Source organism: Ranitomeya variabilis, chromosome 1 (genome assembly GCF_051348905.1).
Source record: "Ranitomeya variabilis isolate aRanVar5 chromosome 1, aRanVar5.hap1, whole genome shotgun sequence".
Taxonomy (NCBI): Eukaryota; Metazoa; Chordata; class Amphibia; order Anura; family Dendrobatidae; genus Ranitomeya; species Ranitomeya variabilis.
Window position 1 is genome coordinate 1,087,871,469 of NC_135232.1, and position 17,596 is coordinate 1,087,889,064.

The 17,596-nt window shown below is 43.3% G+C and overlaps 1 protein-coding gene across 5 annotated transcripts in view; it reads left to right on the forward strand.

Annotated features, from left to right (window-relative positions):
- The window catches only part of KCNIP4 (potassium voltage-gated channel interacting protein 4), a 1,385,815-nt gene that overhangs the window by 1,343,942 nt on the left and 24,277 nt on the right, over window positions 1-17,596 (forward strand). For all 5 annotated transcript variants that reach the window (XM_077279981.1, XM_077279984.1, XM_077279983.1 and 2 more), the window contains one exon: window positions 17,326-17,433. In XM_077279981.1, coding sequence (XP_077136096.1) covers window positions 17,326-17,433 — 108 coding nt within the window. The remainder of the gene's footprint in view (window positions 1-17,325; window positions 17,434-17,596) is intronic.

Below are 17,596 nucleotides of genomic sequence, written 5' to 3' on the forward strand. Positions count from 1 at the left end.
GTTAAGGGCCAGTGGACCAGTCCGAGACTTTTTTTCCATCAGAACACTAATGACGGGAGGCAATCTGCTCAGAGATTACAAGCAGTGATTTACTGACTGTGTGATCGATGCTCCAGTGCTGACTGATCGGTGCTGTGTGTGGATGAGAAACATAATACTGCGCCAATCAGACTTCACGGAGCTCATGGGATCACACTCACTAAATCATTGAATCTAATCTCGGGCCGCTCTGCTTCCATTCATTAGTTTCTGGCCGTTCCTGTCCTGCCCTTGCAGAAGAGTCTATGGGATCCTCATGCAGCGCAGCAGCTAATGGATCTCACAGCCTGGGTTCTGCAGAGGCTGAAAGCCGGGAGCAATAAGCTGCCCTGTAGAGAACAGACAAGGGACGTGAGCTGCCCGCTGCGCTCTGGAAGGTATATATGGGCGAGTGACCAGTGCGGAGTACTACGTCTTGTAAAATATTAAATCTTTGTTTTTTGTTTTTTTCTTTTAGAAGTGGAAAATACAATGTTAGAGATCTGTGGCAGTGCACTTATGATTCGGGGTGTAGACCCCGAATCAAAGTGTCTAATGATGCCCCTGGTATCTGTTATGATACGAGCAGCTGGGTGGCTCAGTAGTTAGCACTGTATTCTGGAATCAAATCCCCCCAAGGACAACATCTGCAAGGAGTTTGTATGTTCTATCCGTGTTTGCGTGGGTTTCCTCTGGTTTCTCCTGTTTCCTCCCACACTCCAAAGACATGCTGATAGGGAATGTAGATTGTGAGCCCCAATGGGGACAGTGATGATAATGTCTGTGATCTACAGAACTTGGGTTACCATAATTATGATACAGATGTCTGGTGATCTAAGTACCCGAACTTTGTAGACCGGGAATCATAACCTTTTCGAGACTGAGTGACAAATTTCCATACTGCCCCACTCCCAAGCCTTAATGTAGTATACCGTATGTCATCGACGTCTGGTGCAAATTCTGTAGAGGCAATACAGCTAGCACGTATAGGTCCGAAAAGATGGCTCTGCTTATGGTGTCATCACATGGTAAGTATAATGGGCCATGACGTTGTAGGCATTGTGAACAGCATTGGTAAGAAAACATTAAAAGAAGTGTGTGTGTATATATATATATATATATATATATATATATATATATATATATATATATATCATATACTTATCAGCTATTGGAGAACATTTTGGGCCATTGTACAGTAATTTTTTTTTATTTCCTAGAGGATGTTATGATGAGATGATCGGCAGATACAACGAAAAGTCAGTAAAAGTAGAAGCAGACAGTCGTATTGAAAGGATGTGAAAATCTCTTCTTACTAGATCTTTTTATATGTCTGCGAATGTAAAGCATTGGGCTTGGATTTAGATTCTATTCATCGTGTTTCCCTCTAGGAGGAGATGATGCATCAAGGCTGAGCGTCTGGTAGATAAGCAGCGTTGTGCATGTGAATTGGGTCTCTGTCACTTCTGGATGGACCTCAGCGTGCACAGGAGAAGCCAATGCATCGGATGCAAAATATTAATATAATTAATATTGAACACGTTGTCCCCATATGAAAAATGTATGTAAGCCCCCTTATCAAACACGCAGAGCACATACATCATATTAATTTATGTGCACGCAGAGTTTTCTTTAAACAGTCAGGAAACGCTTCTTCTTTGGGGAATTTTTGAAAAAGAATATTTAGGGTGTGTTCACACTGCCTTTATTTTCCACACTACACTGTGTTCCAAATTATAATGCAAATAATATTTCCTCATATTTTCTCTAAATTACCTATCTGAATTGCAGTCATTGTTATTTTCCAGTCATCTACTATTCTAGTATAATTGCAATGTTTTGGAAAAAACTGCCTATGAAAACAGTATCTTTTAAAAAAAAAATAAACACTCAAAATGCATGTTCCAAATTATTATGCACAGCAGAGTTTTCAACCTTTTTTTTTTTATTTTGAACAAAAAAATGGTCAATTGTGAAGTTATAAGCATTATCAGCTTATTACAAAATGAAATCAAACAGTTTTCAAGTGAAAACTTTATTCTAGGTGATGTTACATTTGCACGTAGGACCCCTTGTTCAAAAGAAGCTTCTGAACTCTCTCGTCCATTGAATTTGTCAGTTTTTGGATGGTTTCTGCTTGAATTGTTTTGCATGTGGACAGAATACCCTCCCAGAGCTGTTACTTAGATGTGAACTGCCTCCCGCCATAATAGACACTCCTTTTGATGATGCTCCAGAGGTTCTCAATGGGGTTGAGGTCAGGGGAAGATGGTGGCCACACCATAAGTTTGTCCTCTTTTATGCCCATAGCAGCCAGAGATGCAGATGTGTTTTTTGCAGCATGAGACGGTGCATTATCATGCATGAAAATGATCTTGCTGTGGAAAGCACGGTTCTTCCTCTTGAACCATGGCAGGAAGTGTTGTTTTAGAAACTTCACATAGATTATGGAGTAAATCTTTACCCCTTCAGGGATCATAAAGGGGCCGACAATCTCTCTCCCCATGATTCCAGCCCAAAACATTACTCCACCTCCTCCTTGTTGGCGCCTTAGCCGTGTTTTCATGGGGTGTCCATCCTCCACTCCATCCATCTGGACCACGGCACGGCACGGCACTCATCGGTGAACAAAACAGTTTGGAAGTCAGTCTTCATGTATCGTTTGGCCCACTGGAGCCGTTTCTGCTTGTTGCAGTGGATAGAGGTGGTCGACAGGATGGCTTACGCACAGCTGCAAACCTCTGAAGGACCCTGCATCTTGTTGTTCTGGGGACGTTGGAGGCACCAGCAGCTTCAAAAACTTGTCTGCTGCTATGACAAGGCATTTTTGCAGCTGCTCTTTTAACCTTACGCAATTGCCTGTTGGAAAGAGTCCTCAATTTTTCCTTATCAGCACGCACACGTGTGTGCTGGGAATCAGCTACATACTTCTTGATTGTACGATGAAGTGTCTTGGCAATGTTGATTGTAGTCATGCCTTGACCTAAATACTCCACAATTTGTTGCTTCTCAGCAGCCGACACATCCTTTTTCTTTCCCATTTTGGCAAAAAATGTAGGCTGCTTAATAATGTGGAAAAGCCTTCTTAAGTAGTCTTGCCTTTATTTGGACACACCTGCCAAACTAATTTGCACAGGTATCTGCAATTGCTTTCAGTGATATAAAGAGCCCTGACACATCACCATCAATGAGTTTAAATGACAAACAAAAAAATTCTAACCTTATCACTCCTAAACTCTTTGTGCATAATAATTTGGAACACAGTGTATTTTGCATGGAATATACCACACACACACAAAAAACACTCATAAGAATGAACATATTCATTTCTGTGCAAAACAATTTGCTGTTGATATGTTCCGGTTGTTGTTAGGAAGAGACATGTGCATTCTTCTGGTGTTTTCCACTAGGGCACTTACAATACAACATATGACACTGAGAAGGCTAAATACATGCCTGAGTGATTTTTTTTTTTCTACTGGAAAAAACCCACTAGCGTTTTCTTCATTTCTTAATAGAGTTAAAAGAAAACCAACAACCTTGAAAAAACTGGTAGCAAAAAATGCAGCTAAAAATGCTCAGTCAATAACCGGAAGAAGTGGAAAACTTAAAAGAAAGGGAATAGCTTCCTGAAGCTTCATCTGCTTGATAAATGAATGATATTAAATGTAAAAAAAAAGCTGCAGTGTGAACACAGCATTAGTGTCATGGACCTTTTTCTGAGGTGGTTATAAAGAAGTTTTGAAGTGATTTGGAAGTTTTTTCCAGAAGCGATTGTTTGCAGCCTCATTATTAGACAGTGCGTAGTTTGGAGCTCATTCCATCAAAGGCAGCTTAAAGTGATATACACTCTCATTTTTCCCACTCGCCGTTTTTCAAAAGATGAAAAAAAAAACGCTAAAAAAACCTGAACATATGACCAGCAAAATGATTTCACAAAAGAAATGGATAGAATGAGTCCTTTTAAGTCTTTTTTTTTAGCAATTTTTCAGGTATTTTTTTCTATCAGATTTGTTTCAAAAGTCTTCACAAAATAAACTACCGTTATGTGTTCATATACCTTAATTTGGCACTCATCACACAAGCACAGTGCACGAATTATAAAAGAGCAAAAATGTCACATAAGTACAGTACATACATCACACAAGCACAGTGCATACATCACACAAGCACAGTGCATACGTCACACAAGCACAGTGCATACGTCACACAAGCACAGTGCATACATCACACAAGCAGAGTGCATACATCACACAAGCACAGTGCATACGTCACACAAGCACAGTGCATACGTCACACAAGCACAGTGCATACATCACACAAGCACAGTGCATACATCACACAAGCACAGTGCATACGTCACACAAGCACAGTGCATACATCACACAAGCACAGTGCATACATCACACAAGCACAGTGCATACATCACACAAGCACAGTGCATACATCACACAAGCACAGTGCATACATCACACAACCACAGTGCATAAATCACATGCACAGTACATACATCACATAAGTACAGTACATACATCACACAAGCACAGTGCATACATCTCACAAGCACAGTGCATACGTCACACAAGCACAGTGCATAAATCAGACATGCACAGTGCAGGAATTATAAAAGAGTTAAAATGTCACATATGTACAGTGCATAAATCACAAAAGCACCGTGCACTAATGAAAGCACAGCACATATGTCACACAAGCACAGCGCACACGTCACACACGTCCTACACAGGACACAAACATCAGAAAAGCATAAACACACAGCACAAATATCACATAAGTACAGTGCACTTGTTGCACAAGCATAGTGCATATATCACATAAACACAGCGCAAACATCACACATATGTCAACATCAGACAAGCATTAGCACACAGAATGCTCACCAGACCATTATCACTGCACAAATAAATTATAAACATGTTAGTAGCATCAGTCACATCATCATGAATACCTGCCGCATCCTGGGCTGATCTTCAACAAACTCAATCCTGCAGGTAGAAAAACCAGCCCCCAATATTATTCCCCAACCACTAAGCTGCACCCCAGTTCTAAAATGGAATTGTTCACATTCTTTAGGTTGTTGTCTGCACAGGACCCAGGTTCTCTAATCTATTCCTTCTGAAAATGTAGTTGTGAAGGGCCACACCTCCTCTGGGCACCTGTGTAGTTGAACCATTTGGACAGGCTATACAGGTAGGTCCATATATATTTGGACAGAGACAACATTTTTCTAATTTTGGTTATAGACATTACCACAATGAATTTTAAACAAAACAATTCAGATGCAGTTGAAGTTTAGACTTTCAGCTTTCATTTGAGGGTATCCACATTAAAATTGGATGAAAGGTTTAGGAGTTTCAGCTCCTTAACATGTGCCACCCTGTTTTTAAAGGGACCAAAAGTAATTGGACAGATTCAATAATTTTAAATAAAATGTTCATTTTTAGTACTTGGTTGAAAACCCTTTGTTGGCAATGACTGCCTGAAGTCTTGAACTCATGGACATCACCAGATGCTGCGTTTCCTCCTTTTTGATGCTCTGCCAGGCCTTCACTGCGGTGGTTTTCAGTTGCTGTTTGTTTGTGGGCCTTTCTGTCTGAAGTTTAGTCTTTAACAAGTGAAATGCTGCTCAATCGGGTTGAGATCAGGTGACTGACTTGGCCATTCAAGAATATTCCACTTCTTTGCTTTAATAAACTCCTGGGTTGCTTTGGCTTTATGTTTTGGGTCATTGTCCATCTGTAGTATGAAACGACGACCAATCTGGTTTGCTTTGGATCTGAGCACACAGTATGTCTCTGAATACCTCAGAATTCATTCGGCTGCTTCTGTCCTGTGTCACATCATCAATAAACACTAGTGACCCAGTACCACTGGCAGCCGTGCATGCCCAAGCCTTCACACTGCCTCCGCCGTGCTTTACAGATGATGTGAGATGCTTTGGATCATCAGCTGTACCACGCCTTCGCCATACTTTTCTCTTTCCATCATTCTGGTAGAGGTTGATCTTGGTTTCATCTGTCCAAGGAATGTTCTTCCAGAACTGTGCTGGCTTTTTTAGATGTTTTATAGCAAAGTCCAGTTTAGCCTTTTTATTCTTGATGCTTATGAGTGGCTTGCACCGTGCAGTGAACCCTCTGTATTTACTTTCATGCAGTCTTCTCTTTATGGTAGATGTGGATATTAATACGCCGACCTCCTGGAGAGTGTTGGTCACTTGGTTGGCTGTTGTGAAGGGGTTTCTCTTCACCATGGAGATTATACTGTGATCATTCACCACTGTTGTCTTCCGTGGGTGCCCATGTCTTTTTGCATTGATGAGTTCACCAGTGCTTTCTTTCTCAGGATGTACCAAACTGTAGATTTTGCCACTCCTCATATTGTAGCAATTTCTCAGATGGGTTTTTTCTGTTTTCGCAGCTTAAGGATGGCTTGTTTCACCTGCATGGAGAGCTCCTTTGACCGCATGTTTACTTCACAGCAAAACTGTCCAAATTCAAGCACCACACCTCAAATCAACTCCAGGCCTTTTATCTGTTTAATTGAGAATGACATAATGAATGGATTGCCCACACCTGTCCATGATATAGCCTTGGAGTCAATTGTCCAATTACTTTTGGCCTTTTTAAAAACAGGGTGGTGTCATGTCGGACGCTGTTCATACTAGGGCGTTCGACAGACAGCGGTAATTCCGCTTTTGTCCACTATGCGCTCAGTGGCGTTGGCTAGATTTTATCTAGCTGGTCCGGGGTTAATTTAGCTGGTGCTCGGATTGGAAGCTGGTTCACGCCCACTGCCTTTAAATTGTTCTTCTGAACATTGGGCGTCACCAATTATAGCTTCAGTCTTGTGCTTGGTTATCTCGGTCTGGAGTGGTGGTTGTTATGATCTGGTGGCCTAAGAGCAGCATGAGACGTACTCTGGAGAAGGTGGTACCTGTACTGACCGCAGACCCTGAACTTAACACACCAACTAGAAGTAGCCGTGGGATGTACCTAACACTCCCTAGACACCTCGACACAGCCGGAGGACTAATTACACCTAGAGATAGAAAAGGGAAAACTATCTTGCCTCAGAGAAAATCCCAAAAGTTAGACAGCCCCCCACAAATATTGACTGTGAGAGGAGAGGGAAAAAACATACACAGACGGAAATGAGAATTTAGCAAAGGAGGCCACTTCTAGCTAAACAGAAAGGATAGGGCAGAGTACTATGCGGTCAGCATTAAAATACTAGAAAATATCCACCACAGAAAATAGCTAACTAAAGATATGGAGGGTATATCTGCATCTCCAGAGATACCAGCTTGGCTAAACAAATCCTTATACAGACCAAGCTGGACAAGACAAAAACATGGAAAAGAACTGAACAATAAGTCCACAGCATGTGGACAGCAAAATCAAGGCCAGGACTTAGCTTTGTTGAAATGAACTGCAAAGCAGAAGAGACCAGGCAGGCATGTGAATCCTCCAAGAACAATGGACAACTGGCACTGACTAAAGGGTGAAGCAAGATTAAATAGCCCAGTCAAAATTACAAGAAGTGAAAACACCTGATAACTGCTGTGATTCAGAGACAGCAGCGCTACCACTTACAACCACCGGAGGGAACCCAAGAGCAGAATTCACAACAGTACCCCCCCTTGAGGAGGGGTCACCGAACCCTCACTAGAGCCCCCAGGCCGATCCAGACGAGCCAAATGAAAGGCACGAACCAAATCATCAGTATGAACATCGGAGGCAACAACCCAAGAATTATCCTCCTGGCCATAACCCTTCCATTTGACAAGATACTGAAGCTTCCGCTTCGAAAAACGAGAATCCAAAATCTTCTCAACCACGTACTGCAACTCCCCATCAATCAACACCGGGGCAGGAGGATCAACAGAGGCACCACATATTTCCGCAACAAAGATCTATGAAAAATATTATAAATGGAAAAAGAGGCTGGAAGGAACAAACGAAAAGACACTGGATTGATAATCTCAGAGATCCTATAAGGGCCAATAAACCGAGGTTTAAACTTAGGGGAGGAAACCTTCATAGGGACATGACGGGAAGACAACCAGACCAAATCCCCAACCCGAAGCCGGGAACCAACACACCGACGACGGTTAGCAAAACGTTGAGCCCCCTCCTGAGACAACACCAAATTGTCAACAACATGAGCCCAAATTTGCTGCAACCTGTCCACCACAGAGTCCACCCCAGGACAATCAGAAGGCTCAACCTGCCCCGAAGAAAAACGAGGATGAAAACCAGAGTTACAAAAGAAGGGTGAAACCAATGTAGCAGAACTAGCCCGATTATTAAGGGCAAACTCGGCCAATGGCAAGAAAGCCACCCAATCATCCTGATCAGCAGACACAAAGCATCTCAGATAAGTCTCCAAAGTCTGATTAGTTCGCTCGGTTTGGCCATTTGTCTGAGGATGAAATGCGGAAGAAAAAGACAAATCAATGCCCAGCTTAGTACAAAAGGCACACCAAAACCTAGAGACAAACTGGGAACCTCTGTCGGACACAATATTCTCCGGAATACCATGTGACCGAACCACATGCTGAAAAAACAAAGGAACCAAATCAGAAGAGGAAGGCAACTTTCGGCAAAGGCACCAAATGAACCATCTTAGAAAACCGGTCACAAACCACCCAGATAACTGACATCCTCTGGGAAACCGGAAGATCCGAAATAAAATCCATAGAAATATGCGTCCAAGGCCTCTCATGGACCGGCAAAGGCAAAAGCAACCCACTAGCGCGGGAACAGCAAGGCTTCGCCCGCACACAAGTCCCACAGGACTGCACAAAAGAACGCACATCCCGTGACAAAGAAGGCCACCAAAAGGACCTACCAACCAAATCTCTGGTACCAAAAATCCCAGGATGACCAGCTAACACAGAACAATGAACCTCCGAAATCACTTGACTAGTCCATCTGTCGGGAACAAACAATTTCCCCACTGGACAGCGGTCAGGTTTATCAGCCTGAAATTCCTGAAGAACCCGTCGTAAATCAGGGGAGATGGCAGAAAGAATCACCCCTTCCTTCAGAATACCGACCGGTTCAAGGACCCCAGGAGAATCAGGCAAAAAGCTCCTAGAGAGGGCATCAGCCTTAACATTCTTAGAACCCGGAAGATATGAGACCACAAAATCAAAACGAGAGAAAAACAGGGACCATCGGGCTTGTCTAGGATTCAGCCGTTTGGCAGACTCGAGATAAATCAGATTCTTATGATCGGTCAAGACCACAATACGGTGCTTGGCCCCCTCAAGCCAATGTCGCCACTCCTCAAATGCCCACTTCATAGCCAACAACTCACGATTGCCGACATCATAATTGTGTTCCGCAGGCGAAAACTTTCGAGAAAGGAAGGCACATGGTTTCATCAAGGAACCATCAGAATTCCTCTGAGACAAAACGGCCCCTGCCCCAATCTCAGAAGCGTCAACCTCAACCTGAAAAGGAAGAGAAACATCCGGCTGACGCAACACAGGGGCAGAAGTAAATCGGCGTTTAAGCTCCTGAAAGGCAGAAACAGCCGCAGAGGACCAATTCGTCACATCAGCGCCTTTCTTCGTCAAATCGGTCAGGGGTTTAACCACACTGGAGAAGTTGGCAATGAAACGGCGATAAAAATTAGCAAAGCCCAAAAATTTCTGAAGGCTCTTCATGGATGTGGGCTGGATCCAATCATGAATGGCCTGAACCTTAACCAGATCCATTTCTATAGATGAGGGAAAAAAAAATGAAACCCAAAAAAGAAATCTTCTGTGCTCCAAAGAGGCACTTAGACCCCTTCACAAACAAGGCATTATCATGAAGGATCTGAAATACCATCCTGACTTGTTTCACATGAGACTCCCAATCATCTGAAAAAATCAAAATATCATCCAGATATACAATCATGAATTTATCAAGATAATTCTGAAATATATCATGCATGAAGGACTGAAACACAGATGGAGCATTAGAAAGTCCGAATGGCATCACAAGGTATTCAAAATGGCCTTCGGGCGTATTAAACGCAGTTTTCCATTCGTCACCCTGCTTAATACGAACAAGATTATATGCCCCTCGAAGGTCAATCTTAGTAAACCAACTAGCCCCCTTAATCCTAGCAAACAGATCAGAAAGCAAAGGCAAAGGGTAGTGGAATTTGACCGTGATCTTATTCAAGAGGCGATAATCAATACAGGGTCTCAAGGAGCCATCTTTCTTGGCAACAAAAAAAAAAAACCTCCCAATGGTGAAGAAGATGGCCGAATATGCCCCTTCTCCAAGGACTCCTTAACATAGCTCCGCATGGCGGTATGTTCTGGCACAGACAGGTTGAAAAGTCGGCCCTTAGGGAGCTTAGAGCCTGGAATCAAGTCAATAGCACAATCACAGTCCCTATGCGGTGGAAGGGAACTGGACTTGGGCTCACTGATTACATCCTGGAAATCTGACAAAAACTCAGGAATTTCAGAAGAGGGGGAGGAGGCAATTGACATCAGAGGAACGTCACCATGAACCCCCTGACAACCCCAACTAGTCACAGATATAGATTTCCAATCTAATACTGGATTATGCACCTGTAACCATGGGAAACCCAGCACAATAACATCATGCAAATTATGTAACACCAGAAAACGACAATCTTCCTGATGGGCTGGCGCCATGCACATGGTCAGCTGTGTCCAAAGCTGAGGTTTATTTTTAGCCAACGGTGTAGCATCAATGCCCCTTAAAGGAATATGACTCTGCAAAGGCTGCAAGGGGAAACCACAACGTCTCGCAAATTCTAAGTCCATTAGATTTAGAGCGGCGCCTGAATCCACAAATGCCATGACAGAAAATGAAGATAATGAGCAGATCAGGGTCACAGATAACAGAAATTTAGGTTGTACAGTACTGATGGTAACAGAGCTAGCGATTCTCCTGGTACGCGTAGGGCAATCAGAGATAACATGAGCAGAATCGCCGCAGTAAAAACACAAACTATTCTGACGTCTGAATCCTTGTCGTTCAGCTCTAGACACAATCCTATCACACTGCATAGGCTCAGGACTCCGCTCGGAAGACCAAGCCATAGTGTGCACAACTCTGCGCTCGCGCAAGCGCAGATCAATCTGAATGGCCAGAGACATAGAATCACTCAGACCAGCAGGCGTGGGGAACCCCACCATAACATCTTTAACGGATTCAGAAAGACCCTTTCTAAAGATTGCCGCTAAAGCATCCTCATTCCATTTAGTTAGTACAGACCATTTTCTAAACTTCTGGCAATATGATTCTGCCGCTTCTTGACCCTGAGACAGGGCCAACAAGGTCTTCTCAGCATGATCCACTGAATTAGGTTCGTCATACAATAACCCAAGCGCCTGAAAAAAGGTGTCTACATTAAGCATCGCCGGATTCCCAGGTTCCAGGGCAAATGCTCAATCCTGGGGGTCACCACGCAGCAGAGATATAACAATTTTAACCTGCTGGATGGGATCACCAGAGGAACGGGGTTTCAGAGCAAAAAACAGTTTACAGTTATTTTTAAAGCTCAGGAATTTGGACCTATCCCCAAAAAACAAATCAGGGGTTGGAATTCTAGGCTCTAAAACCGGAGTCTGAATGATATAATCAGAAATACCCTGTACTCTATCAGCAAGTTGATCCACACGAGAAGCCAATCCCTGAACATCCATATCAGCGCTGAACTCCTGAACCACCCAGAAGTAAAGAGGGAAGGAAAAAAAAAAGCACAACAGACTACAGAAAAAAAAATGGCTCAGCACTTTCCTTCCCTTCTTCTGAGATGCGGTTAACTCATTGTCGGCCAGTTGTACTGTTATGATCTGGTGGCCTAAGAGCAGCATGAGACGTACTCTGGAGAAGGTGGTACCTGTACTGACCGCAGACCCTGAACTTAACACAACAACTAGAAGTAGCCGTGGGATGTACCTGACACTCCCTAGACACCTCGACACAGCCGGAGGACTAATTACCCCTGGAGATAGAAAAGGGAAAACTATCTTGCCTCAGGGAAAATCCCAAAAGTTAGACAGCCCCGTGAGAGGAGAGGGAAAAAACATACACAGACGGAAATGAGAATTTAGCAAAGGAGGCCACTTCTAGCTAAACAGAAAGGATAGGACAGAGTACTATGCGGTCAGTATTAAAATACTAGAAAATATCCACCACAGAAAATACAAAGACTCCACAGCTAACTAAAGATATGGAGGGTATATCTGCATCTCCAGAGATACCAGCTTGGCTAAACAAATCCTTATACAGACCAAGCTGGACAAGACAAAAACATGGAAAAGAACTGAACAATAAGTCCACAGCATGTGGACAGCAAAATCAAGGCCAGGACTTAGCTTTCTTGAAATGAACTGCAAAGCAGAAGAGACCAGGCAGGCATGTGAATCCTCCAGGAACAATGGACAACTGGCACTGACTAAAGGGTGAAGCAAGATTAAATAGCCCAGTCAAAATTACAAGAAGTGAAAACACCTGATAACTGCTGTGATTCAGAGACAGCAGCGCTACAACTTACAACCACCGGAGGGAACCCAAGAGCAGAATTCACAACAGGTGGTCTAGGACAAGGAGTATCGTATCTGGTGGTGTATATTTCCCTTTGTCATATTTCCTCCTTCCTATATTTGTATTTGTTTTGCCCTGTGCACTTATTGTGTATTCCTGTGTGACTGCAGCGTGGTGTATATTTTCCGTTATCCTTGTCTGTGCTAACTGTGGGTATTGGTTAGTGGTCTCTTCACTGGGTGGTGGTTTCAGCCAGTGGTTGTAACAGGAGACAGAGTGAGGATGGAGGCCCAGACATGCACACCATCAGTGTAAACTCTGGGAGAGGGTCAGTCAGGGTTTCCCAGAGTTGAGGGAAATCGTAGGGGCCCGGGTTTAGCTCTAGAGGTTTTCCCGTGACACCTCGATTTCCCGTGACATTATAATCGGCCTACATTATTTGAATTCCATGGATCCCATGACTTCCATAACCCGCCAGTTGAAGGCGCTATCCCTACAGGTCACTGAGTTGAGGGGGCAGTGCAGCAACAGGGACTAGCTGTATCTAATGTGCAAGCTGGAGCGGCAGGTAGAGTTGGTGAGCCTAAGTTTCCTTTGCCTGAAAGGTTTGCTGGGGAACGCAGTAAATTTATTACTTTTCGTGAAGCTTGCAAACTTTATTTTCGTATGCACCCGATCTCCTCAGGTAATGAGGCTCAGTGTGTGGGTCTGGTGTTGTCTTTACTAAACGGGGATCCTCAAGCATGGGCGTTTTCTTTGCCTTCTGATTCTGCTGCATTTAACTCAGTGGAGAGTTTTTTTTCTGCTCTTGGACACATTTATGATGATCCTGACAGAATAGCTCTAGCAGAATCTAAGATACACGCTATTCGACAGGGGGAGCGTGTTGCAGAGGATTACTGTTCTGAATTTCGCCGCTGGGCGGTCAACACACAGTGGAATGATCCCGCGCTGCGGAGTCAGTTTACTCATGGGGTTTCTGGAAGGGTTAAAAAAGCCCTTCTGATGTACGAGACTCCTGCTCCTCTAGATTCCGCTATGAGTCTTGTTGTCCGCATTGATCGCCGTTTGCGTCAGGGGGAGCATGAGACGCCGCCTATGGGAGAAGGTGAAGGTTCACGTGAGGTTGCTGCAGGTGAGCCCACGGAGCCTGTGCAAATCGCAGGGGTGTCACATGTTAAGCATCGAGCCCCTGTGCTCAAGAAGCAGGGAGCCTGTTTTTACTGTGGTAAAACTGGTCATTTTGTTAACATTTGTCCTCTGCTGTCTAAGAAAAACGCAACGGCAGAAAACTTCTAAGCTCAGAGGGTGCAAACAAAAGAAAAGGGAGTATAGAAATCCAAACCATCATATTTAAAAACCAATAGCAAACTTTTATTAAATAAACTGCACAATAACAAAATGTCCAAAGCAATTCTATGTATACATACGGTAAACAATATATACTAACACAGAGGTATCAAAATAGGAGACCTAACGGTATGCCGGGTTAAATGTAAGCCACACAGTACATCCCTGAAATGAGTATTGTGTGCAAGAGTAAAAGAGTGGCGGTATCTGGGACCCTGTATCAAATCATGTCAAATTATACACCATCCTCATATGGAGCGAAGGATCCGCAGCCCACCATTAAATCCATGGTGTATATTTTCCGTTATCCTTGTCTGTGCTAACTGTGGGTATTGGTTAGTGGTCTCTTCACTGGGTGGTGGGTGGTGGTTTCAGCCAGTGGTTGTAACAGGAGACAGGGTGAGGATGGAGGCCCAGACATGCACACCATCAGTGTAAACTCTGGGAGAGGGTCAGTCACGGTTTCCCAGAGTTGAGGGAAATCGCAGGGGCCCGGGTTTAGCTCTAGTCTACCTAGGTTTTCCCGTGACACCTATATTTCCCGTGACAGGTGGCACATGTTAAGGAGCTGAAACTCCTAAACCCTTCATCCTATTTTAGTGTGGATACCCTCAAATGAAAGCTGAAAGTCTGAACTTCAACTGCATCTGAATTGTTTTGTTTAACATTCATTGTGGTAATGTCTAAAAGACAAATGTTGAAAGAAAAATGTTGTCTCTGTCCAAATATACATGGACCTAACTTTTTGTCCCCCCTGTCCCTTATGTTATGTAAAAGATGGCCTCTTAATATCAACCTGCTTGAGACCACCAATACGAGTAAAAATATAGGTCTTGTTTTTGCAAAATTAAACTTATTTACAAAATTACTGATGGTCTTCTTAAAGACATAGCCTTTTGGGAGAGTTTTCACTGTACATTGAGGTATTACTAATAATCTAGGTAACATTGGTGAGGCACAGTGGCTCGTCACTCAGACTTCTTGATGCCTTTTAGGACAGGATATGATGCTTGTAATATCTTTGTTACTGTTGATATGATTCTAAGATTAGGTAGGTTCACAGGCAAGATTGTATGTGCCATAGAGGTGTCCGTGATTGTATGTGCCATAGAGGTGTCCGTGATTGTATGTGCCATAGAGGTGTCCGTAATTCTATATGCCAGAGAGGTGTCCGTGGTTGTATGTGCCATAGAGGCTTCCATGATTGTATGTGCCATAGAGGCATCCATAATTGTATGTGCCATAGAGGCGTCCATGATTGTATGTGCCATAGAGGCGTCCATGATTGTATGTACCATAGAGGCGTCCATGATTGTATGTGCCATAGAGGCATCCATGATTGTATGTGCCATAGAGGGGTTCATGATTGTATGTGCCATAGAGGCTTTCATGATTGTATGTGCCATAGAGGTGTTCATGATTGTACGTGCCATAGAGGGGTCCATGATTGTATGTGCCATAGAGGCTTCCATGATTGTATGTGCCATAGAGGCTTCCATGATTGTATGTTCCGTAGAGGGGTCCATGATTGTATGCGCCATAAAGGTTTCCATGATTGTATGTGCCATAGAGGCTTCCATGATTGTATGTGCCATAGAAGCTTCCATGATTGTATGTGCCATAGAGGCGTTCATTATTGTATGTGCCATAGAGTCATCCATGATTGTATGTGCCATAGAGGCGTCCATGATTGTATGTGCCAATGAGGCAACCATGATTGTATGTACCATAGAGGCGTCCATGATTGTATGTACCATAGAGGCTTCCATGACTGTATGTACCATAGAGGCTTCACTGATTGTATGTGCCATAGAGGCATCCATGATTGTATGTGCCATAGAGGGGTCCATGATTGCATGTGCCATAGAGGCATCCATGATTGTATGTGCCATAGAGGGGTCCATGATTGCATGTGCCATAGAGGAGTCCATGATTGTATGTGCCATAGAGGCATCCATGATCGTATGTGCCATAGAGGCATCCATGATTGTATGTTCCATAGAGGCGTTCATGATTGTATGTGCCATAGAGGCATCCATGATTGTATGTGCCATAGAGGGGTCCATGATTGTATGTGCCATAGAGGCTTCCATGATTGTATGTGCCATAGAGGCTTCCATGATTGTATGTGCCATAGAGGGGTCCATGATTGTATGCGCCATAAAGGTTTCCATGATTGTATGTGCCATAGAGGCTTCCATGATTGTATGTGCCATAGAAGCTTCCATGATTGTATGTGCCATAGAGGCGTTCATGATTGTATGTGCCATAGAGTCGTCCATGATTGTATGTGCCAATGAGGCGTCCATGATTGTATGTGCCATAGAGGCGTTCATGATTGTATGTGCCATAGAGGGGTCCATGATTGTAAGCGCCATAGAGGCTTCCATGATTGTATGTGCCATAGAGGCTTCCATGATTGTATGTGCCATAGAGGCGTCCATGATTGTATGTGCCATAGAGTCGTTCATGATTGTATGTGCCATAGAGGCGTCCATGATTGTATGTGCCAATGAGGCAACCATGATTGTATGTACCATAGAGGCGTCCATGATTGTATGTACCATAGAGGCTTCACTGATTGTATGTGCCATAGAGGCTTCCATGATTGTATGTACCATAGAGGCTTCCATGACTGTATGTACCATAGAGGCTTCACTGATTGTATGTGCCATAGAGGCATCCATGATTGTATGTGCCATAGAGGGGTCCATGATTGCATGTGCCATAGAGGCATCCATGATTGTATGTGCCATAGAGGCATCCATGATTGTATGTTCTATAGAGGCGTTCATGATTGTATGTGCCATAGAGGCATCCATGATTGTATGTGCCATAGAGGGGTCCATGATTGCATGTGCCATAGAGGCATCCATTATTGTATGTGCCATAGAGGGGTACATGATTGCATGTGCCATAGAGGGGTCCATGATTGTATGTGCCATAGAGGCATCCATGATCGTATGTGCCATAGAGGCATCCATGATTGTACGTTCCATAGAGGCATCCATGATTGTATGTTCCATAGAGGCGTCCATGCAGCTGATAGAATCTGACCTTTCCGTCCACGAAAGAGCCCTAAAGTGAACCTATGCGCCTCGTCAATGGGAGATGAGACTACATTATTAGCAAGCATGGAGTGAGAAATTGATAAAGTGCCTTAGAAAGGGGATGAAGGTGATAATAAAAATTAGCTCATTTCACCCTTGATGCAAAAACTTAGCAATGTGCTGGTGTACAGGATGGTACATACAATGGCGAGGGGTCATATAGCTGATTATAAGGTTTTTGCTGCAGATTTAGTGTTTTCTGTAAATATGCAGCATTTGCTCCTTCATTGGGTTTTGTGGACTTAACTTTACAGCCAATAGTTGTTGGCTCCTTTCTTTTTCATATTTCCATCTTGTCTCTGTAGGACTTTGTAATGGGACTTTCTACTCTGCTTAGAGGGACAATCCAAGAAAAACTGAACTGGGCATTTAATTTATATGATATTAATAAAGATGGATATATCACTAAAGAGGTAAGAGACTTTCCTATGACGTATGGAAAAATTGTCTTATTCCAATAATTATTATTCCAATAATTTCTCTTCCATTGGCTGCGGTATTTCATTGCACTCAAGAATTTATGGTGAAATATGAAAAACATTTGGATTGTATAAAAAAGAAAAGAAGGAAAAATAG